The sequence below is a fragment of the Bombina bombina genome, chromosome 1 (assembly GCF_027579735.1).
Source record: "Bombina bombina isolate aBomBom1 chromosome 1, aBomBom1.pri, whole genome shotgun sequence".
Lineage (NCBI taxonomy): Eukaryota > Metazoa > Chordata > Amphibia > Anura > Bombinatoridae > Bombina > Bombina bombina.
Genome location: NC_069499.1, coordinates 190089992 through 190115404, shown reverse-complemented (window position 1 = coordinate 190115404; position 25413 = coordinate 190089992). Strand labels below are relative to the sequence as shown.

The 25413-nt window shown below is 42.7% G+C and overlaps 1 protein-coding gene across 2 annotated transcripts in view; it reads right to left on the bottom strand.

The window, feature by feature from the left end:
* STARD9 (StAR related lipid transfer domain containing 9) overlaps positions 1-25413 on the bottom strand; it is a 511030-nt gene that overhangs the window by 222322 nt on the left and 263295 nt on the right. For both annotated transcript variants that reach the window (XM_053697793.1, XM_053697794.1), the window contains exons 8-9: positions 18239-18308; positions 6232-6304 (exon numbers count right to left, since the gene is read on the bottom strand). In XM_053697793.1, coding sequence (XP_053553768.1) covers positions 6232-6304; positions 18239-18308 — 143 coding nt within the window. The remainder of the gene's footprint in view (positions 1-6231; positions 6305-18238; positions 18309-25413) is intronic.

The following is a 25413-nucleotide window of genomic DNA, read 5'->3' as shown; positions in this document are numbered from 1 at the left end:
TGACGAGAGGCCATCAGATCCATGTCTGGAATGCCCCACAGTTGAGTGACTTGGGCAAAGATTTCCGGATGGAGTTCCCACTCCCCCGGATGCAATGTCTGACGACTCAGAAAATCCGCTTCCCAATTTTCCACTCCTGGGATGTGGATAGCAGACAGGTGGCAGGAGTGAGACTCCGCCCATAGAATGATTTTGGTCACTTCTTCCATCGCCAGGGAACTCCTTGTTCCCCCCTGATGGTTGATGTACGCAACAGTTGTCATGTTGTCTGATTGAAAACGTATGAACTTGGCCCTCGCTAGCTGAGGCCAAGCCTTGAGAGCATTGAATATCGCTCTCAGTTCCAGAATATTTATCGGTAGAAGAGATTCTTCCCGAGACCAAAGACCCTGAGCTTTCAGGGATCCCCAGACCGCGCCCCAGCCCATCAGACTGGCGTCGGTCGTGACAATGACCCACTCTGGTCTGCGGAAGGTCATCCCTTGTGACAGGTTGTCCAGGGACAGCCACCAACGGAGTGAGTCTCTGGTCCTCTGATTTACTTGTATCCTCGGAGACAAGTTTGTATAGTCCCCATTCCACTGACTGAGCATGCACAGTTGTAATGGTCTTAGATGAATGCGCGAAAAAGGAACTATGTCCATTGCCGCTACCATCAAACCTATCACTTCCATGCACTGCGCTATGGAAGGAAGATGAACGGAATGAAGTATCCGACAAGAGTCTAGAAGTTTTGTTTTTCTGGCCTCTGTCAGAAAAATCCTCATTTCTAAGGAGTCTATTATTGTTCCCAAGAAGGGAACCCTTGTTGACGGAGATAGAGAACTCTTTTCCACGTTCACTTTCCATCCGTGAGATCTGAGAAAGGCCAGGACGATGTCCGTGTGAGCCTTTGCTTGAGGAAGGGACGACGCTTGAATCAGAATGTCGTCCAAGTAAGGTACTACAGCAATGCCCCTTGGTCTTAGCACAGCTAGAAGGGACCCTAGTACCTTTGTGAAAATCCTTGGAGCAGTGGCTAATCCGAAAGGAAGCGCCACGAACTGGTAATGCTTGTCCAGGAATGCGAACCTTAGGAACCGATGATGTTCCTTGTGGATAGGAATATGTAGATACGCATCCTTTAAATCCACCGTGGTCATGAATTGACCTTCCTGGATGGAAGGAAGAATTGTTCGAATGGTTTCCATTTTGAACGATGGAACCTTGAGAAACTTGTTTAAGATCTTGAGATCTAAGATTGGTCTGAACGTTCCCTCTTTTTTGGGAACTATGAACAGATTGGAGTAGAACCCCATCCCTTGTTCTCCTAATGGAACAGGATGAATCACTCCCATTTTTAACAGGTCTTCTACACAACGTAAATGGCAGGTTTCTTGGCCTGCTTTCCCTTGTTCCAGCCTTGCATTGGTCTCCAAGCTGGCTGGCTTGAGAAGTATTACCCTCTTGCTTAGAGGACGTAGCACTTTGGGCTGGTCCGTTTCTACGAAAGGGACGAAAATTAGGTTTATTTTTGGCCTTGAAAGGCCGATCCTGAGGAAGGGCGTGGCCCTTACCCCCAGTGATATCAGAGATAATCTCTTTCAAGTCAGGGCCAAACAGCGTTTTCCCCTTGAAAGGAATGTTAAGTAGCTTGTTCTTGGAAGACGCATCAGCTGACCAAGATTTCAACCAAAGCGCTCTGCGCGCCACAATAGCAAACCCAGAATTCTTAGCCGCTAACCTAGCCAATTGCAAAGTGGCGTCTAGGGTGAAAGAATTAGCCAATTTGAGAGCATTGATTCTGTCCATAATCTCCTCATAAGGAGGAGAATCACTATCGACCGCCTTTACCAGCTCATCGAACCAGAAACACGCGGCTGTAGCGACAGGGACAATGCATGAAATTGGTTGTAGAAGGTAACCCTGCTGAACAAACATCTTTTTAAGTAAACCTTCTAATTTTTTATCCATAGGATCTTTGAAAGCACAACTATCTTCTATGGGTATAGTGGTGCGTTTGTTTAAAGTGGAAACAGCTCCCTCGACCTTGGGGACTGTCTGCCATAAGTCCTTTCTGGGGTCGACCATAGGAAACAATTTTTTAAATATGGGGGGAGGGACGAAAGGAATACCGGGCCTTTCCCATTCTTTATTTACAATGTCCGCCACCCGCTTGGGTATAGGAAAAGCTTCTGGGAGCCCCGGGACCTCTAGGAACTTGTCCATTTTACATAGTTTCTCTGGGATGACCAACTTGTCACAATCATCCAGAGTGGATAATACCTCCTTAAGCAGAATGCAGAGATGTTCCAACTTAAATTTAAACGTAATCACATCAGGTTCAGCTTGTTGAGAAATGTTCCCTGAATCAGTAATTTCTCCCTCAGACAAAACCTCCCTGGCCCCATCAGACTGGTTTAGGGGCCCTTCAGAACCATTATTATCAGCGTCGTCATGCTCTTCAGTATCTAAAACAGAGCAGTCGCGCTTACGCTGATAAGTGTGCATCTTGGCTAAAATGTTTTTGACAGAATTATCCATTACAGCCGTTAATTGTTGCATAGTAAGGAGTATTGGCGCGCTAGATGTACTAGGGGCCTCCTGAGTGGGCAAGACTCGTGTAGACGAAGGAGGGAATGATGCAGTACCATGCTTACTCCCCTCACTTGAGGAATCATCTTGGGCATCATTGTCATTGTCACATAAATCACATTTATTTAAATGAGAAGGAACTCTGGCTTCCCCACATTCAGAACACAGTCTATCTGGTAGTTCAGACATGTTAAACAGGCATAAACTTGATAACAAAGTACAAAAAACGTTTTAAAATAAAACCGTTACTGTCACTTTAAATTTTAAACTGAACACACTTTATTACTGCAATTGCGAAAAAATATGAAGGAATTGTTCAAAATTCACCGAAATTTCACCACAGTGTCTTAAAGCCTTAAAAGTATTGCACACCAAATTTGGAAGCTTTAACCCTTAAAATAACGGAACTGGAGCCGTTTTTAACTTTAACCCCTTTACAGTCCCTGGTATCTGCTTTGCTGAGACCCAACCAAGCCCAAAGGGGAATACGATACCAAATGACGCCTTCAGAAAGTCTTTTCTATGTATCAGAGCTCCTCACACATGCGACTGCATGTCATGCCTCTCAAAAACAAGTGCGCAACACCGGCGCGAAAATGAGGCTCTGCCTATGATTTGGGAAAGCCCCTAAGAAGAAGGTGTCTAAAACAGTGCCTGCCGATATAATAGTTAAACACTAAAAAACTCTAAGCCATCTCCGTGGAGATGTTGCCTGTACAACGGCAAAGAGAATGACTGGGGTAGGCGGAGCCTAGGAGGGATCATGTGACCAGCTTTGCTGGGCTCTTTGCCATTTCCTGTTGGGGAAGAGAATATCCCACAAGTAAGGAAGACGCCGTGGACCGGACACACCTATGTTGGAGAAATGTCTATATAAACACCATAATATATTGCCACTTAAGCGACACCCTCACTGCCGATGTGCCATGTTAGTATTTGTAGCAGTAAAAACGTTAGGTGTTTGGTATAACTTAGAACTCATAGCCTTGGTGCCAGCATAACATGCCTGACTGCGTGATAACAGTCGGCCCTCAAAGCCTTTGCCAAACTCGTTCTCCTTTAACACTCAGATGTATTTTCTTTGAAAGTCCGGTCACCTGAACTCCTGAGCCCGTAATGTGCCAATATTAATGTAAATTTAATGCTGGATGATCGCTAAACTTGACTTGAAAAAGTAATATAGCTGGAGCTGTTGAAAGATGCGACCATCCAGTTCAGGAGTTAACTCCTCCCCCCTTTAACTCTTATACTTTACTTCAGATCTCAAGTCATGCTAAATATTCCAACACTTTCACTCGAGCGCAACCTATAACTTTCATCTTGTAATATGAGCGATATTTAGCGCTGTCGCGATATCCATTGGAAGTTTGTGCTAGAGAGATTTACCATGGACTTGTAGTATCAAGTTGAGTGCTAATGTTAACGTGGTCCAGAGATATTGCTTATTGTGACCTGCGCTATCATTGTAATCTGGCCCATTATATTTACTACTTCTGGTCTTACCATAAAGCTACTGTCTTGAAGCTTAAATTGTATTTATCACATTCTCTGTAAACTGGTACAATTTGCATTACATTTTAAATAGTGGTGTCCAACAAGAGTGAGACCACTCACATTGCACGTTAACAATCGGCTAGATTACGAGTTGTGCGTTAGGCTTAAAAAGCAGCGTTGGCCGGTCCTATCGCTGCTTTTTAACGCCCGCTGGTATTACGAGTCTTGCAGGTACAGGTGTACCGCTCACTTTTTTGGCCAGACTTGGAAATACCGCAAATCCACTTATGTAAATTGCGTATCCTATTTTTTCAATGGGACTTGCATAGCACCGGTATTACGAGTCTGACAAAAAGTGAGCTGTACACCCTCTCCTGTCAAGACTGGTACCGCATTTTAAAGTCAGTAGTTAAGAGTTTTACACTACAACGCAGTAGCATAAAACTCTTAACTAAAGTGCTAAAAAGTACACTAAACACCCATAATCTAACTATTAACCCCTAAAACGACCCCCCCCCCCATCGCAAACACTAAAATAAAAATTTTAACCCCTAATCTGCCGAACCGGACATCGCCGCCACTATAATAAATATATTAACCCCAAAACCGCCGCACTCCCGCCTCGCAAACACTAGTTAAATATTATTAACCCATAATCTGCTGTCCCTAACATCGCCGACACCTACCTACATTTATTAACCCCAAATCTGATTGGAACAGTCAATCGAACGCCAGCTCAATCCTATTGGCTGATTGGATGAGCCAATAGGATTGAACTTCAATCCTATTGGCTGATTGCATCAGCCAATAGGATTTTTTCTACCTTAATTCCGATTGGCTGATAGAATTCTATCAGCCAATCGGAATTGAAGGGACGCCATCTTGGATGACGTCACTTAAAGGATCCGTCATTTAGTAAGAAAACTTCGTTGGAAGAGGGTGCTCCGCGCCAGATGTCTTGAAGATGGACCCGCTCCGCGCCAGATGGAGGAAGATAGAAGATGCCGTCTGGATGAAGACTTCTGCCCGTCTGGAGGACCACTTCTCCCAGCTTGGATGAAGACTTCTCCCGGCTTCGTTGAGGACTTTGGCCCGGTTGGATGAAGATTTCTCACGGTAAGGTGATCTTCAAGGGTTTAGTGTTAGGTTTTTTTAAGGGGGTATTGGGTGGGTTTTAGAGTAGGGTTGGTTGTGTGGGTGGTGGGTTTTAATGTTGGGGGGAATTTGTAATTTTTTTTACAGGTAAAAGAGCTGATTACTTTGGGGCAATGCCCCGCAAAAGGCCCTTTTAAGGGCTATTTGTAATTTAGTGTAGGGTAGGGATTTTTTTTATTTTGGGGGGGCTTTTTTATTTTATTAGGGGGATTAGATTAGGTGTAATTAGTTTAAAAATCTTGTAATTTGTTTATTATTTTCTGTAATTTAGTGTTTGTTTGTTTTTGTACTTTAGATAATTTTATTTAATTGCATTTAATTGTATTTAATTTAGGGAATTAATTTAATTATAGTGTAGTGTTAGGTGTAATTGTAACTTAGGTTAGGTTTTATTTTACAGGTACTTTTGTATTTATTTTATCTAGGTAGTTATTAAATAGTTAATAACTATTCTACCTAGTTAAAATAAACACAAGCTTGCCTGTGAAATAAAAATAAACCCTAAGCAATGATACAATTAGTTATATTGTAGCTAGCTTAGGGTTTATTTTATAGGTAAGTATTTAGTTTTAAATAGGAATTATTTAGTTAATTATAGTAATTTTATTTAGATTTATTTAAATTATATTTAAGCTAGGGGGTGTTAGGGTTAGGGTTAGACTTAGGTTTAGGGGTTAATAAATTGAGAATAGTGGCGGCGACGTTGGGGGCGGCAGATTAGGGGTTAATAAATGTAGGTAGGTGGCGGTGATGTTAGGGCCGGCAGATTAGGGGTTAATTAGTATATTCGTTAAAATCAAATTTCCAATAAACAATTATTTAGCATATAACAAACTTACATAAGGCAAGAACATATAAATTGGATCTACACATAAGAATAAATTAAGCACTTGCAGGGTGAGGCTGAGTAGTAGTTTAGCCCCTGTATGGCTGCCCTGTTACTCCTGTAGCCTCTCAATTCACAGCATTTCTTACAAATTGCTACAAAATTGAGTCAAGGGTACTAACCTGTGTGTACTGGATGGTAAAAATGGCATGAGAGCGGCTGCTGGCATCATGAATGTGAGTGGCTGCTGTAATTCTTAACAGGGAAAAAAATAATTTTAAATTTATAAAAACATTATAACGCAGGCTGGCTCGTGTTTAGTAGACAGTACACTTTGTCACACTGAAGAACACTCTGATCTAACCTAAGCAATAATATGGATAGATATGGAAGTTTAGGCAGAATCATTTTACAAACACTTTGTCATGTTGTGTTATAAGTATAACAGTGCTTATTATATAAAATGTTATATAAAAGCATCATGGAAATACAAGAGCAATAGAGTAGAAAAAAGCTAAAAGTTCCCAAAAGTACAATTAAAGTGAGATATACAGTGCACATGTTTTTATCATTTGCTCTGCAAAACCTGTTAGCGCTCTACAAATACCTGATAATAATAATAATAATAATTTGAAAACCTTAAAGGTTAGGGGATTGCCCACTTCTTTCTTAGTAAAGCTTAACAAGGAATTTAAAGTTTACAAAACTTTAGATTTATTTTGCAATAAAGACTCTTCTGCTCAAGTCAGGTTCACAATCTATAACAGTTTGTTATGTTAAACGAAGACATTTTTTGCATTGTATCCAATGTACAACCTCACTGAAGGACATTGTATCCAATGTACAACCTCACTGAAGGACTGGGAATATGTAGGGCAATGATTGCAAAGACAAGTAAGATTTAAAGAGACAGTGCACCCCTTTTTTTTAATTTCCATTTGATGTGTTCCCAGAAATCCATTTTACCTGCTGCAGTGTTTTAAATTATTTACAAATCCTTTACTTTTGTAATAGCTGATTTTGCCTGTGGTATCCCTACCTATACTAAAGGTTTTTATACTTAAATATAGGCTATGAAAAAAGGCTATGTAAACATAGCCAGCAGAATAAATTATAAACCTAGTGGGGGCTAGGAGAGGTTAAGGCTATTCTCTCTAGGCATTGGGCTTTGGTAAATAGACAGAGATAATATATAGAAGCAAGTGTGTACAGACAGTGATAAAATAAAGACATCTGATTTCCTGCCATAACAACCTATTTTAATGGGTCGTGTTTTAAAAAAACAAAACTAGCTATTGCGTACATAAAAGTAACCCTAATAGCAATTTCTCATACATTTCATACTCTGCTGAAGTAAGTATTGCAGTAAGCAGTGATAACAATATATATATATATATATATATATATGTATATATATACAGATATATATATATATATATATATATATATATATATATATATCTTTATTGGACTAACAATACATTATAAAAAACACAAGCATTTAAGAGCTTCCTCTCTTCCATATGGTAGAATTTGTAGATATTATCTTAAAGCATAGAATAGTTAAAGGGACACTCCAAAAATGTTATTGCTTAAAAAGATAGCTAATGCCTTTATTACCCATTCTCCAGTTTTGCATAACCAACATGGTTATATTAATACACTTTTTACCTCTGTGATTACCTTGTATCTAAACCTTTTCTGACAGCCCCCTGATCACATGACTTTTTTAAAATTATATATTGATTTGCATTTTATCCAATTAGTGCAGTGTCTGCCACAACCCACGGGCGATAGCACAATGTTATTTATATGGCCCACATGAATAAGCACTCCTCTGTTGTGAAAAGCAAAAAAAAAAAGCATGTGATTAAGAGGCTGTCTTTAGTGGCTTAGAAACAGGCAGCAATTTAGAGGTTTAAATGTTATAAAGTATATTAATATAACAATGTTGGTTGTGCAAAGTTGGGGAATGGGTAGTAAAGGCGTTATCTATTCTTTTCAAACAATATCAATTCTGGTATAGACTGTCCCTTTAAAAGGACAGAAAAGTTAAACCATATTGACAAGTGTTCAGACACGAGGATGAGAGGAAACGCTCAAATGTTTTTATATATATATATATATATATATATATAAATAGATAAATAAAACACACACATTTACATATATATTTTAGAAAAAAACATAAATTATGCTTACCTGATCATTTCCTTTTCTTCCGTGGGAAAGAGTCCACAGCTGCATTCATTACTTATGGGAAATAAGAACCTGGCCACCAGGAGGAGGCAAAGACCCACCAGCCAAAGGCTTCCCCTTCCCCTATCCCCCAGTCATTCAGCCGAGGAACAAGGAACAGTGGAAGAAGCATCAAGCTGAAAAGGTGCCAGAAGATGAAAACAACAACAACAACGCCTCAAAACGTGCGGGGGGCTGTGGACTCTTTCCCACGGAAGGAAAGGAAATTATCAGGTAAGCATAATTTATGTTTTTCTTCCTAATGGGAAAGAGTCCACTGCCGCATTCATTGCTTATGGGAAATTTATACCCAAGCCAAAGAGGACACAGAATGCCAAGACGGGAGGGTAAGAGGCGGACCATTGAAGGCACCCACCGAAAAAACATATTCCCAGAAAACAAAGTCCCGTTTCGTCCGAAAACCGGGAACAACATAATTGAAAGAAAAAAAAAAGACTCAGTGGACGCAAAGACACCAACAGTCCAAAGGACCTGGACAGTTACCACAAGTAGATGCAATCGAGACACAGACCGTGAAGACCCCACTCTGAGGGGCAACAACCCAGTCACAGCCCCTTAAACCGACAAGAAGAACCCAATTAACAATTCCCAGAGGGAAAACCAGACAGGACAGAAAGACCAACTCAGGCCTTCAAGAAGACAACCAAGATCCACTCGCTAGGCTCACCTGAACATATGTCAGGGTAGAAAAAGACAGCAGCAGAAAACAGGAAATGACCAGAGTGAAACAAAGGATCCCAAGGACCGGCAGACGCAGAAACCGAGTGGGCGAGTGTCAGCACTGATCAGGAACGCAAAGGGAAAATCCCTTACCACAGTCAAGACCCACACCCAGTCCACAATAGACTGAGGATGCCTCACAAGCTAGGAAAAACTTCCGCAGCCAAAGAACGATCGAGAAAAGACGACCATGCTAAAAGCGTGAGAGAGGAAGCACAGCCGCTACTTGAAGGAACACAAAACATCACGCTCCTTCACAACCTAGACAGTGTAGACCAACACAACACCACTATAGGCCTCAAAGCAGCTGAAACCCATCCGAGAACCAATCCTCTCGACAACCGTGGAATCCTCCAGAGGGAACAAAGAAAACTCTTTCGGACCCTTAAAAGTTTGCTAGCAACCAAGGTGCAATAGTATCAGTGGAGTCAAACTGCAAACCCACCGCTCGCTAGGTAGCGAAGCTAACCATCAGGCTTACAGCTGACAATAAGGACCCATCCTCACACAAAGGGAGGGAGAAAAAACAACCAGGCACGCGATGAAGAAAAAGCGACCAGAACACCGGGATAATTCACACAAACCGGAGAACACGGAATCCCAAAGGGCAAGCCCACAAGGCAACATAAATGTATGTAAACCAGATGGAATCGAATCTTGCTCTTGAAAGGACCATAAGATGGCTAGATCTAAGTCGAGCATCCAAGCTAATAGAATGGATTCTCCGAAAAAAACATCTACCGATCCAAAAAGCACACCCCGTCAGGCCAAAGGAGAAAAGTCAAGATAGACCATCCAGAGCCCAACAATAAAGGAATAAGATCTAGAGCCTCTCAAGCCCCCACAACACCGGCAGCAAAGCAACTAACGTGCAACCACCATGTGCCGAGCAAAGGTCCGCAAATGCGGAGACAAAAAAAAAGGAAAGGGCAAACAGTCTAGAGTCAAATTCTAGACCTAATGAGGACAATAGGGCAAATCTTGGTAGTAAACTGTACCAAGATTATAATGTTTATACAGCAGAAGATATATTCCTCCTTACATGTTCTGATCTTAGATCTAAAAGAATGATTAAAGTTCTAAATACTATTATTCTTACTACAAGACACTTAATATTGAAAAGCTGGAAAGATCATGTGGCACCAAGCTTCTCACTATTTCTTAAAGAAATACAATATCAGATATTATTTAAATCTTATTATACAAACTTTTTAGCTGAACCCAGGATAAGAATCTTCCTCTTGGATTGGCTCCCACTTATTAAATCATTCCCACTCCTTATTCAAAGACGTATATTATCTCCTTTTCTAAACTCTATCTTGTTTGCTGAGCTTGTGATAGCCAATCTTTTTCCTTCAACATGGCTGACTTGATGTAGGGAGATTGATCTCTAGATCCTAGTAAGGTAGGATAAGTTTGAATGAAAATCCCAGGGATAGCCCATAAGCATTGAAGGCAGGGGTTAATTTATAATTTATAAGAGGATAGCTGTGGATATGGGTAGGAGGGTGGCGGGGAGGGGAGTGAGAGAATAATTCCTTTTTTTTTTTTTTCTTCTCCTCTCCAAAGTGAAGAGATAAATGTTTACAGAACTGATGTACATGAGATGATGTTAAGTTTGGATGCTATGTACTGGCAGAATTTTGTGTAATACTGATAATTTTCTATTTTTTTCTTTGTTGTTTTTACAATACATGATATCGGGTCCTGCGTGGCGCAAGACTTGTAATTTGATTTTTCTGTACCTACTGCTGGGTAAAAAAAAAGGACCGCACCCCTCAGGCCGGGGACGCGAAGGGACGTGGTGGGACTCCACCGGCCCATGTCTCTGGAGCAGACTGACACGGCCAGCCCAAGCACTCCTTACTTCAAGACCTGAAGGTCGCGAGGAAAAGTGTAGTTTATAAAAACAAACAACAAAAACAAGTGAACCAGTAGGTCCCGCCAGACCAGCCAGACGCAAGAAAAAAAGGCTGGGAAAGCTCATAATAGACCGACCGGAGATAAGATTATCCCCATTAATCTATAACGAAGAACCGTGCAAGCACTGAAGTCCCCGGACGATAAAGGAAAGGATCCAATAGGTAAAAAAGACGTTGTAGTAGGACACGCAGCCGCACAATCCTATAATGAAAAGAACAACAAGGGGGAACAATCACCATCGGGGGGAATACTCTAGTGCCTTTCACGGTCTGAACACCCGGGATAGGCAGGCAGGCACATAACTGCAAGGAAACCTTGGGATCTTGCAGACGAATCAGAGCCAATAAAATATTAAAACAAAAATGTACCTCCATCTCCGGGGGAAACAAGTCACCGTGCGCGGAGGAGACATCAAAGTCAGGGTCCCCTGTGAAAGTAAAAAGGCGTGTGCGATTGGGAAGGCGCCTCCTGAGGAACAGAGCTCCCGGAGGCTGATGGTTCAGTAGAACCAGGGTCCCCCGAGCCCAAGGGACCCGGCAAACCATTCAGGCACAAGAGACAAGAGTGGTAGACTTGCGACAATGGGGCCAAACAACAATCCTCATAATCTGATAAAACAATAGTCCCGGCATCAGAATCCTCCATGGCTAGGATTAATATAAACGCACAATATTGGAAAAAAACTACTGGCACCTGACACACAATGGCTGGGGCACTCACCACCTCCTATGACCAGACCTCAGCGGAGCAGACTCTTTCCTCCGTCGCCACTCTGTCAGGAATGCGGAAGGGGAAGAAACCCGTCCAAGCATAAACACGCACGGTCAGCAAATGCCCAGCGAAATCCAAAAAGCGCGCCACTGAAAGGCGGCAAATCTAGGCCCACATAAAAGGATAAACAAGTCTAAACCAACAGGCATATACTCATAACTCAAAGGTTTTCAGTCCTAGGTTGTGCAATCACAAGCTGAGAAAAACATAATTTATGCTTACCTGATAAATTTATTTCTCTTGTAGTGTATTCAGTCCACGGGTCATCCATTACTTATGGGATATTCTCCTTCCCAACAGGAAGTTGCAAGAGGATCACCCAAGCAGAGCTGCTATATAGCTCCTCCCCTCACATGTCATATCCAGTCATTCGACCGAAACAAGACAAGAAAGGAGAAACCATAGGGTGCAGTGGTGACTGGAGTTTTAATTAAAATTTAGATCTGCCTTAAAAAGACAGGGCGGGCCGTGGACTGAATACACTACAAGAGAAATAAATTTATCAGGTAAGCATAAATTATGTTTTCTCTTGTTAAGTGTATTCAGTCCACGGGTCATCCATTACTTATGGGATACCAATACCAAAGCTAAAGTACACGGATGATGGGAGGGACAAGGCAGGAACTTTAAACGGAAGGAACCACTGCCTGTAGAACCTTTCTCCCAAAAACAGCCTCCGAAAAAGCAAAAGTGTCAAATTTGTAAAATTTTGAAAAGGTATGAAGCGAAGACCAAGTCGCAGCCTTGCAAATCTGTTCAACAGAGGCCTCATTTTTAAAGGCCCAGGTGGAAGCCACAGCTCTAGTGGAATGAGCTGTAATTCTTTCAGGGGGCTGCTGTCCAGCAGTCTCATAGGCTAAACGTATTATGCTATGAAGCCAAAAGGAGAGAGAGGTAGCCGAAGCTTTTTGACCTCTCCTCTGTCCAGAGTAAACGACAAACAGGGAAGAAGTTTGACGAAAATCTTTAGTTCCCTGTAAATAGAACTTCAGGGCACAGACTACGTCCAGATTATGCAAAAGTCGTTCCTTCTTTGAAGAAGGGTTAGGACACAATGATGGAACAACAATCTCTTGATTGATATTCCTGTTAGAAACTACCTTAGGTAAGAACCCAGGTTTAGTACGCAGAACTACCTTGTCTGAATGGAAAATCAGATAAGGAGAATCACAATGTAAGGCAGATAACTCAGAGACTCTTCGAGCCGAGGAAATAGCCATCAAAAACAGAACTTTCCAAGATAACAGCTTAATATCAATGGAATGAAGGGGTTCAAACGGAACACCTTGAAGAACTTTAAGAACTAAGTTTAAGCTCCACGGCGGAGCAACAGTCTTAAACACAGGCTTAATCCTAGCCAAAGCCTGACAAAAAGCCTGAATGTCTGGAACTTCTGCCAGACGTTTGTGTAAAAGAATAGACAGAGCAGAAATCTGTCCCTTTAACGAACTAGCAGATAAGCCCTTTTCTAAACCCTCTTGTAGAAAAGACAATATCCTAGGAATCCTAACCTTACTCCATGAGTAACTCTTGGATTCGCACCAATATAAATATTTACATCATATCTTATGGTAAATTTTTCTGGTAACAGGTTTCCGAGCCTGTATTAAGGTATCAATAACCGACTCCGAGAAGCCACGCTTTGATAGAATCAAGCGTTCAATCTCCATGCAGTCAACCTCAGAGAAATTAGATTTGGATGGTTGAAAGGACCCTGAATTAGAAGGTCCTGCCTCAGAGGCAGAGACCATGGTGGACCGGACGACATGTCCACTAGGTCTGCATACCAGGTCCTGCGTGGCCACGCAGGCGCTATCAGAATCACTGATGCTCTCTCCTGTTTGATCTTGGCAATCAGCCGAGGAAGCAGCGGAAATGGTGGAAACACATAAGCCATGTTGAAAACCCAAGGGGCTGCTAGAGCATCTATCAGCGCCGCTCCCGGGTCCCTGGACCTGGATCCGTAACAAGGAAGTTTGGCGTTCTGGCGAGACGCCATAAGATCCAGTTCTGGTTTGCCCCAACGATGAATCAGTTGAGCGAAGACCTCCGGATGAAGTTCCCACTCCCACGGATGAAAAGTCTGGCGACTTAGAAAATCCGCCTCCCAGTTCTCCACGCCTGGGATATAGATCGCTGACAGGTGGCAAGAGTGAGACTCTGCCCAGCGAATTATCTTTGAGACTTCCAACATCGCTAGGGAACTCCTGGTTCCTGGTTGACGTAAGCCACAGTCGTGATGTTGTCCGACTGAAATCTGATGAACCCCAGTGTCGCTAACTGAGGCCAAGCTAGAAGAGCATTGAATATTGCTCTTAATTCCAGAATATTTATTGGGAGGAGTTTCTCCTCCTGAGTCCACAATCCCTGAGCCTTCAGGGAGTTCCAGACTGCGCCCCAACCTAGAAGGCTGGCATCTGTTGTTACAATCGTCCAATCTGGCCTGCGAAAGGTCATACCCCTGGACAGATGGACTCGAGAAAGCCACCAGAGAAGAGAATCTCTGGTCTCTTGATCCAGATTTAGTGGAGGGGACAAATCTGAGTAATCCCCATTCCACTGACTTAGCATGCATAATTGCAGCGGTCTGAGATGCAGGCGCGCAAATGGTACTATGTCCATTGCCGCTACCATTAAGCCGATTACTTCCATGCACTGAGCTACTGACGGGTGTGGAATGGAATGAAGGGCACGGCAAGCATTTAGAAGTTTTGATAACCTGGACTCCGTCAGGTAAATTTTCATCTCTATAGAATCTATAAGAGTCCCTAGGAAGGAAACCCTTGTGAGTGGTAATAGAGAACTCTTTTCCACGTTCACCTTCCACCCATGCGACCTCAGAAATGCCAGAACTATCTCTGTATGAGATTTGGCAATTTGAAAACTTGACGCTTGTATCAGAATGTCGTCTAGGTACGGAGCCACCGCTATGCCTCGCGGTCTTAGCACCGCCAGAAGTGAGCCCAGAACCTTTGTAAAAATTCTCGGGGCCATAGCTAACCCGAAGGGAAGATCTACAAATTGGTAATGCCTGTCTAGAAAGGCAAATCTTAGGTACCGATAATGATCTTTGTGAATCGGTATGTGAAGGTAGGCATCCTTTAAGTCCACTGTGGTCATATACTGACCCTCTTGGATCATGGGTAGGATGGTTCGAATAGTTTCCATTTTGAATGATGGAACCCTTAGGAATTTGTTTAAGATTTTTAGGTCCAAGATTGGTCTGAAGGTTCCCTCTTTCTTGGGAACCACAAACAGATATGAGTAAAATCCTTGCCCTTGTTCCGTCCGCGGAACTGGGTGGATCACCCCCATTAGTAAGAGGTCTTGTACACAGCGTAGAAACGCCTCTTTCTTTATTTGGTTTGCTGATAACCTTGAAAGATGAAATCTCCCTTGTGGAGGAGAAGCTTTGAAGTCCAGAAGATATCCCTGAGATATGATCTCCAACGCCCAGGGATCCTAGACATCTCTTGCCCAAGCCTGGGCGAAGAGAGAAAGTCTGCCCCCCACTAGATCCGTTTCCGGATAGGGGGCCCTCTCTTCATGCTGTCCTAGGGGCAGAAGTAGGTTTTCTGGCCTGCTTGCCCTTGTTCCAGGACTGGTTAGCTTTCCAGCCCTGTCTGTAACGAGCAACAGTTCCTTCCTGTTTTGGGGCGGAGGAAGTTGATGCTGCTCCTGCCTTGAAGTTACGAAAGTGCGAATGGCCTCTTCCAGAGACTCAAACCAGAATGCCGCAGCAGCAGTGACAGGCGCAATGCATGCAAGGGGCTGTAAGATAAAACCTTGTTGAACAAACATTTTCTTAAGGTAACCTTCTAATTTTTTATCCATTGGATCCGAAAAAGCACAACTATCCTCCACCGGAATAGTGGTACGCTTAGCTAAAGTAGAAACTGCTCCCTCCACCTTAGGGACCGTCTGCCATAAGTCTCGTGTGGTGGCGTCTATTGGAAACATTTTCCTAAATATAGGAGGAGGGGAAAAGGGCACACCGGGTCTATTCCACTCCTTGCTAATAATCTCTGTAAGCCTTTTAGGTATAGGAAAAACATCAGTACACACCGGCACCGCATAGTATCTATCCAGCCTACATAATTTCTCTGGAATTGCAACCGTGTTACAATCATTCAGAGCCGCTAATACCTCCCCTAGCAATACACGGAGGTTCTCAAGCTTAAATTTAAAATTAGAAATCTCTGAATCCGGTCTCCCTGGATCAGATCCGTCACCCACAGAATGAAGCTCTCCGTCCTCATGTTCTGCAAATTGTGACGCAGTATCGGACATGGCTCTCACATCATCAGCGCGCTCTGTCCTTAACCCAGAGCTATCGCGCTTGCCTCTTAATTCTGGCAATTTAGATAATACTTCTGTCATAACAGTAGCCATGTCTTCCCAAGTGATTTGTATGGGCCTCTCTGATGTACTTGGCGCCACAATATCACGCACCTCCTGAGCGGGAGGCGAAGGTACTGACACGTGAGGAGAGTTAGTCGGCATAACTTCCCCCTCGTTGTCTGGTGATAATTTCTTTACAGGTAAAGACTGACTTTTATTTAAAGTGACATCAATGCATTTAGTACACATATTTCTATGGGGCTCCACATTGGCCTTCAAACATAGTGAACAAACAGATTCATGTGTAAACAGACTAGCAATGAGACTAGCAAGCTTGGAAAATACTTTCAAATAAATTTACAAGCAATATAAAAAACGCTACTGCGCCTTACTGCGCCTTTAAGCACAAAAAAACTGTCACAGTTGAAATAACAATGAACCAAATCAGTTATAGCAACCAAATTTTCACAGTAAATGTATTAAATTAGCAAAGGATTGCACCCACCAGCAAATGGATGATTAACCCCTTAATACCCAAAACGGATAATCAATTTAACAATAAACGTTTTTATCAACGTTTTTTGACCCCTGAGCTCTCTAGAGACGTCCTGGATCATGGAGGAATAATTAGGAAGACTGTGACTGAATTTTTACTGCACAAAAAAGCGCTAAAATAGGCCCCTCCCACTCATATTACAACAGTGGGAAACCTCAGTTAACTGTTTCTATGCAGAAATATATGTTAGCCATGTGGAAAAAATCATGCCCCAATAAGTTTTATCACCAAAGTACCTCACAAAAAACGATTAACATGCCAGTAAACATTTTAACATCCATTTTAAAGGTTATGTAGTGTTATTAATAAGCCTGCTACCAGTCGCTTCTACTGCAGTTAAGGCTCATACATTACTTCAGTATTAACAGCATTTTCTTAGTCAAATTCCATTCCTTAGAAAATTACTTTACTGCACATACACTCATCAGCCTGATACCAGTCGCTACTACTGCATTTAAGGCTGTACTTACATTACATCGGTATCAGCAGTATTTTCTTAGTCAATTCCATTCCTTAGAAAAATATTTTACTGCACATACCTCGTTTGCAGGGGACCCCGCATGCTATTCCCTTTTCTGAAGTTACCCCAATCCTCAGAATGTGCGAGAACAGCCAGTGGATCTTAGTTACTTCTGCTAAGATCATAAAAAACGCAGGCAGGTTCTTCTTCTAAATACTGCCTGAGAGAAAAACAGCACACTCCGGTGCCATTTAAAATAACAAACTTTTGATTGAAGAAATAATTAAGTATAAAAACTCCACACTCCTCTCACAGCCTTCCTACTATGTTGAGACTTGCAAGAGAATGACTGGATATGACATGTGAGGGGAGGAGCTATATAGCAGCTCTGCTTGGGTGATCCTCTTGCAACTTCCTGTTGGGAAGGAGAATATCCCATAAGTAATGGATGACCCGTGGACTGAATACACTTAACAAGAGAAAAAGGCACTATGAACTGCATAGAGTAACGCTTCATGTCTCAGCCTCAGAGCCCATACACACATACCCATGCAGGTTGAATCACATAAGAAACATGATAAGAGACCTCTTCCCCGCTCACCAATCCACCCTAAGGAGGAAATATCCCTTGATTCCAAGATCTGTACTGAAGGTGCCTCAGTGAGGCCCATACTATTCTGTCATAATAAATCACATTACAGAAAATGTAATAAAATGATCTTACCAGAATCTATGCCGTGGAACAAGTGTGACGAATAGTAGCAGCGCCTCCGTCATGGACTCGAGAGAAAACAGCAGATAGCGAAGTGAAGTTCGACAACGCCAAGTGCTGAAAGGAGCTGTTATAACGAGTCGGGATGGTGTCGCAGGGGAAGCTCCCACTGCATCTCCAGGCTCTAACTTTCGCCCAGGCCCTCCACGAGAGGCTAACAGGACTACTTAAAACTCCTGTCCCATGTCGAAGGGTAGCACCCTCCATAAGAGACATATTAACATTAATAGGAGTATTTAAGCCTTTGGCTGGTGGGTCTTTGCCTCCTCCTGGTGGCCAGGTTCTTATTTCCCATATGTAATAAATGCGGCTGTGGACTTTTTCCCATTAGGAAGAAAAGGAGCTATGGTAACCCTAAGGATTCAGTAGTAAGTTTAGTAGCAATACCTGTTTTGTATCCCTTCCTCCAGCAGAGCTACAACATGCTCATAGTCTGAGACTACATGCTGAGATAAGCCTGAATCATAGAAGAAAAACAAAAGAGAAAAGGAGAGAAACATAAAGGAAAATTATATAATACAAAACTGAATCTCTTAACAACATTCTATATCAACCTATATATTAAAGCACAGTAATCCGTTTCATACGGTATAAATGATTAACAAAATTAAAAAAAAAAAAACAATCTCTACAAAGTGCTCTGATACAGTAGGATTTTGGTTGGGATTTGTAACAGTACTGTCATTTTATTATGGTATAAGGCTCGTGTCTAATCATGATTCTGCTACTAATGTCTAATATACAGATTAATACAAACACAGGGATTCACAGGTTTTCAACAGCCAGCAGAAATGAAGGTGTATACAGATATACTGAATGTAGAATAATCCAAAATGTTCGTAGAGCGTGGTAAAATGCTGAGATACATCGTTCCCTTGCTCTCATGCTATTTATGTGTCTTCTGAAACTGAATTTTCCCTCTTGGGTTATTCACGTCTACACTAGGTAGCAGTATAGACTCATAGATGAACATGTATGACTGAAGAGCCTGGGTAAGATTTTAAAAAACAGTTCAAGAAATCTATAAATATTGTATACACCAGGATTGCCCATAATAAGGAAATTTATGCTTACCTGATAAATTGATTTCTTCTACGATACGACGAAGATGTTTGACGGAAATCCTTGGTCGCTTGTAAGTAAAACTTCAAGGTCCGAACCACGTCCAAGTTATGTAACAGACGCTCCTTCTTAGAAGAAGGATTAGGACACAAGGAAGGAACAACAATTTCCTGATTAATATTCTTATTTGAAACAACCTTAGGAAGGAATCCAGGTTTAGTACGTAAAACCACCTTATCAGAATGGAATATAAGATAAGGCGAATCACATTGTAACGCAGAGAGCTCAGAAACTCTTTGAGCAGAAGAGATAGCAACTAAAAACAAAACTTTCCAAGATAGAAGCTTAATATCTATGGAATGCATGGGTTCAAACGGAACCCCTTGAAGAACATTGAGAACTAAATTCAAACTCCATGGCGGAGCAATAGGTTTAAATACAGGCTTGATTCTGATTAAAGCCTGACAAAAAGACATCCGCCAGACGCTTGAGTAGTAGAATTGACAAAGCAGAAATTTGCCCTTTCAAGGAACTAGCTGATAATCCCTTCTCCAATCCTTCTTGGAGAAAAGACAAAATCCTAGGAATCCTAACCCTACTCCATGAGTAGCCCTTGGATTCACACCAATAAAGATATTTACGCCATATCTTATGGTAAATCTTTCTAGTGACAGGCTTGCGAGCCAGTATCAATGACCGACTCAGAGAATCCCCGCTTAGATAAGATCAAGCGTTCAATCTCCAGGCAGTCAGCTGCAGAGAATTTAGATTTGGATGTTGGAACGGACCTTGAATGAGAAGTTCCTGTCTCAACAGAAGTTTCCACGGTGGCAGAGAGGACATGTCCACTAGATCCACATACCAAGTCCTGCGTGGCCATGCAGGCGCAATTAGGACTACCGAAGCTCTCTCCTGTTTGATTCTTGCAATCACACGAGGCAGGAGAGGAAATGGTGGAAACACATAAGCCAGGTTGAACGACCAAGGTACTGCTAGATCATCTATCAGTACAGCTTGGGGATCCCTTGACCTGGACCCGTAACGAGGAAGTTTGGCATTCTGACGAGATGCCATCAGATCCAATTCCGGTGTGCCCCATTGACGAATCAATGATGCAAACACCTCCGGATGGAGTTCCCACTCCCCCGGATGAAAAGTCTGATGACTTAGAAAATCCGCTTCCCAGTTCTCTACTCCTGGGATATAGATTGCTGATAGATGGCAAGAGTGAGCCTCTGCCCATCGGATTATCTTTAAAACCTCTATCATCGCTAGAGAACTCTTAGTTCCCCCCTGATGATTGATATATGCTACAGTCGTGATATTGTCCGACTGGAATCTTATGAATTTGGCCAAAGCCAACTGAGGCCACGCCTGAAGCGCGTTGAATATTGCTCTCAGTTCCAGAATATTGATTGGTAGTAGAGACTCCTCCTGAGTCCAAATACCCTGAGCCTTCAGAGAATTCCAGACTGCACCCCAGCCCAAGAGGCTGGAGTCCGTTGTCACGATTACCCATGCTGGCCTGCGGAAGCACATTCCCTGGGACAGATGATCCTGTGACAACCACCAAAGAAGAGAATCTCTGGTCTCCTGATCCAGACTTATCTGAGGAGATAAATTTGCATAATCCCCATTCCACTGTCTGAGCATGCACAGCTGCAGTGGTCTGAGATGAAAGCGAGCAAACGGAACGATGTCCATTGCCGCTACCATTAATCCAATGACCTCCATACACTGAGCCACTGATGGCCGAGGAATGGACTGAAGTGCTCGGCAAGTAATTAGAATCTTTGACTTTCTGACCTCCGTCAGAAATATTTTTATGTCTACCAAGTCTATCAGAGTTCCCAAGAATGGAACTCTTGTTAGTGGAACTAGCAAACTTTTTTCTACATTCACTTTCCAACCGTGAGTTCTTAGGAACGCCAACACGGTGTCCGTGTGAGATCTGGTCAGATGATAAGTTGACGCCTGGATCAGAATATCGTCCAAATAGGGCGCTACTGCTATGCCCCGCGGCCTGAGAACCGCCAGAAGGGACCTAGCACCTTTGTGAAGATTCTGGGAGCTGTGGCCAACCCAAAAGGAAGGGCCACAAACTGATAATGTTCGTCCAGAAAGGCGAACCTTAGAAACTGATGATGATCTTTGTGGATAGGAATGTGAAGATACGCATCCTTCAGGTCCACGGTGGTCATATATTGACCCTCCTGGATCATTGGCAAAATCGTTTGTATAGTCTCCATCTTGAACGATGGGACTCTGAGAAATTTGTTTAGACATTTGAGATCTAAAATTGGTCTGAATGTTCCCTCTTTTTTGGGAACCACGAACAGATTTGAGTAAAACCCCTGTCCCTGTTCTAGTTTTGGAACTGGGCAAATTACTCCCATGGTATAGAGGTCTTTTACACAGCGTAAGAACGCCTCTCTTTTTGTCTGGTCTACAGACAAACGTGAAAGATGAAATCTCCCTCTTGGGACAAAATCCTTGAATTCCAGCTGATACCCATGGGACACAATTTCCAATGCCCAGGGATACTGAACATCTCTTGCCCAAGCCTGAGCGAAGAGAGAAAGTCTGCCCCCTACTAAATCCGGTCCCGGATCGGGGGCTGCCCTTTCATGCAGTCTTGGTAGCAGCAGTGGGCTTCTTGGCTTGTTTACCTTTATTCCAGGCCTGGTTAGGTCTCCTGACTGACTTGGATTGAGCAAAATTCCCCTCCTGCTTTGTAGCGGAAGAGGAAGTAGAGGGTCCTCCTTTAAAGTTTCGAAAGGAACGAAAATTATTTTGTTTAGCCCTCACCTTAAAAGTCTTATCCTGAGTTAGGGCATGACCTCTACCTCCAGTAATGTCAGAAATGATTTCCTTCAATTCAGGCCCAAATAGGGTCTTACCTTTAAAAGGAATAGCTAAAAGCTTAGATTTTGATGACACATCAGCAGACCAAGATTTCAGCCATAACGCTCTACACGCTAAAATGGCAAAACCTGCATTTTTCGCAGCTAATTTAGCCATTTGAAAAGCGGCATCAGTAATAAAAGAATTAGCCAGCTTGAGAGCCTTAATTCTATCCAAAATATCATCTAATGGGGTCTCAACCTTAAGAGACTCCTCTAAAGCCTCGAACCAAAAAGTTGCTGCAATAGTAACTGGAACAATGCAAGCTATAGGTTGAAGAAGAAAACCCTGATGAATAAACAATTTCTTTAGAAGACCCTATAATTTTTTAACCATAGGATCTTTGAAAGCACAACTGTCCTCAATAGGTATAGTTGTATGCTTAGCTAGGGTAGAAATAGCTCCCTCCACCTTAGGGACCGTTTGCCAAGAATCCCGAATGGTGTCAGATATGGGAAACATTTTCTTAAAATTAGGAGGGGGAGAGAACGGAATGCCTGGTCTATCCCATTCCTTAGTAACAATGTCCGAAATTCTTTTAGGGACTGGAAAAACATCAGTGTAAGTATGTACCTCTAAATATTTATCCATCTTACACAATTTCTCTGGTGGATCACAATAGGGCCACAATCATCCGCTAAAACCTCCCGGAGTAACAGGCGGGAGGTGTTCAAGCTTAAATTTAAAGGACATCACGTCCGAATCTGTCTGAGGTAACACATTTCCTGAATCTGAAAGCTCTCCCTCAAACAGCAATTCTCCGACCCCCAAATCAGAACACTGTGAGGGTACATCGGAAATGGCCAATAAGGCATCAGAGGGCTCAGTATTTACCTTAATACCTGACCTACTTACCCTGTAAACCTGGCAGTTTAGATAATACCTCTGTAAGGGTAGTAGACATAACTGCAGCCATATCTTGCAGAGAAAAAGAATTAGACGCACTAGAAGTATTTGGTGTCGCTTGAGTGGGCGTTAAAGGTTGTGACACTTGGGGAGAATTGGAAGGCATAACCTGCTTTTCTTCAGAATCATCCTTAGACATACTTTTATCACATAAAATATGTTCTTTGCAGTGTAAGGCCCTTTCAGTACAAGAGGGACACAATGTAAGTGGGGGTTCCACAATGGCTTCTAAACACATAGAGCATTGACTTTCTTCAATGTCAGACATGTTGAACAGGCTAGTAATAACCACAAAAAGTTGTGAAAACACTTTATTTATTGAAAAAAACACCAATTTTGAAAAACGGTACTGCGCCTTTAAGAGTAAAAAAGCGCACAATTTTTCCACATCTGCTTCAGAATGCTATTAAGCTTACAAATTTAGCATATATCCTTCTTATATTGTAGCCTAATATTGCACCACAAGTAAGGGACAAATTAACCTCTATAAGAAAAAAACAGAATTTATGTTTACCTGATAAATTACATTCTCCAACGGTGTGTCCGGTCCACGGCGTCATCCTTACTTGTGGGATATTCTCTTCCCCAACAGGAAATGGCAAAGAGCCCAGCAAAGCTGGTCACATGATCCCTCCTAGGCTCCGCCTACCCCAGTCATTCGACCGACGTAAAGGAGGAATATTTGCATAGGAGAAACCATATGATACCGTGGTGACTGTAGTTAAAGAAAATAAATCATCAGACCTGATTAAAAAACCAGGGCGGGCCGTGGACCGGACACACCGTTGGAGAAAGTAATTTATCAGGTAAACATAAATTCTGTTTTCTCCAACATAGGTGTGTCCGGTCCACGGCGTCATCCTTACTTGTGGGAACCAATACCAAAGCTTTAGGACACGGATGAAGGGAGGGAGCAAATCAGGTCACCTAAATGGAAGGCACCACGGCTTGCAAAACCTTTCTCAGAAGAAGCAAAAGTATCAAACTTGTAAAATTTGGTAAAAGTGTGCAGTGAAGACCAAGTCGCTGCCCTACATATCTGATCAACAGAAGCCTCGTTCTTGAAGGCCCATGTGGAAGCCACAGCCCTAGTGGAAGGAGCTGTGATCCTTTCAGGAGGCTGCCGTCCGGCAGTCTCGTAAGCCAATCTGATGATGCTTTTAATCCAAAAGGAGAGAGAGGTAGAAGTTGCTTTTTGACCTCTCCTTTTACCAGAATAAACAACAAACAAGGAAGATGTTTGTCTAAAATCCTTTGTAGCATCTAAATAGAATTTTAGAGCGCGAACAACATCCAAATTGTGCAACAAACGTTCCTTCTTCGAAACTGGTTTCGGACACAGAGAAGGCACGACTATCTCCTGGTTAATGTTTTTGTTAGAAACAACTTTTGGTACGTAAAACCACCTTATCTGCATGGAACACCAGATAAGGAGGAGAACACTGCAGAGCAGAGATAATTCTGAAACTCTTCTAGCAGAAGAAATTGCAACCAAAAACAAAACTTTCCAAGATAATAACTTAATATCAACGGAATGTAAGGGTTCAAACGGAACCCCCTGAAGAACTGAAAGAACTAAGTTGAGACTCCAAGGAGGAGTCAAAGGTTTGTAAACAGGCTTGATTCTAACCAGAGCCTGAACAAAGGCTTGAACATCTGGCACAGCTGCCAGCTTTTTGTGAAGTAACACAGACAAGGCAGAAATCTGTCCCATCAAGGAACTTGCAGATAATCCTTTTTCTAATCCTTCTCGAAGGAAGGATAGAATCTTAGGAATCTTAACCTTGTCCCAAGGGAATCCTTTAGATTCACACCAACAGATATATTTTTTCCAAATTTTGTGGTAAATTTTTCTAGTTACAGGCTTTCTGGCCTGAACAAGAGTATCAATAACAGAATCTGAGAACCCTCGCTTTGATAAGATCAAGCGTTCAATCTCCAAGCAGTCAGCTGGAGTGGGACCAGATTCGGATGTTCGAACGGACCTTGAACAAGAAGGTCTCGTCTCAAAGGTAGCTTCCATGGTGGAGCCGATGACATATTCACCAGATCTGCATACCAAGTCCTGCGTGACCACGCAGGAGCTATCAAGATCACCGACGCCCTCTCCTGATTGATCCTGGCTACCAGCCTGGGGATGAGAGGAAACGGCGGGAATACATAAGCTAGTTTGAAGGTCCAAGGTGCTACTAGTGCATCTACTAGAGTCGCCTTGGGATCCCTGGATCTGGACCCGTAGCAAGGAACCTTGAAGTTCTGACGAGAGGCCATCAGATCCATGTCTGGAATGCCCCACAGTTGAGTGATTTGGGCAAAGAGTTCCGGATGGAGTTCCCACTCCCCCGGATGCAATGTCTGACAACTCAGAAAATCCGCTTCCCAATTTTCCACTCCTGGGATGTGGATTGCAGACAGGTGGCAGGAGCGAGTCTCCGCCCATTGAATGATTTTGGTCACTTCTTCCATCGCCAGGGAACTCCTTGTTCCCCCCTGATGGTTGATGTACGCAACAGTCGTCATGTTGTCTGATTGAAACCGTATGAACTTGGCCCTCGCTAGCTGAGGCCAAGCCTTGAGAGCATTGAATATCGCTCTCAGTTCCAGAATACTTATCGGTAGAAGAGATTCTTCCCGAGACCAAAGACCCTGAGCTTTCAGGGATCCCCAGACCGCGCCCCAGCCCATTAGAC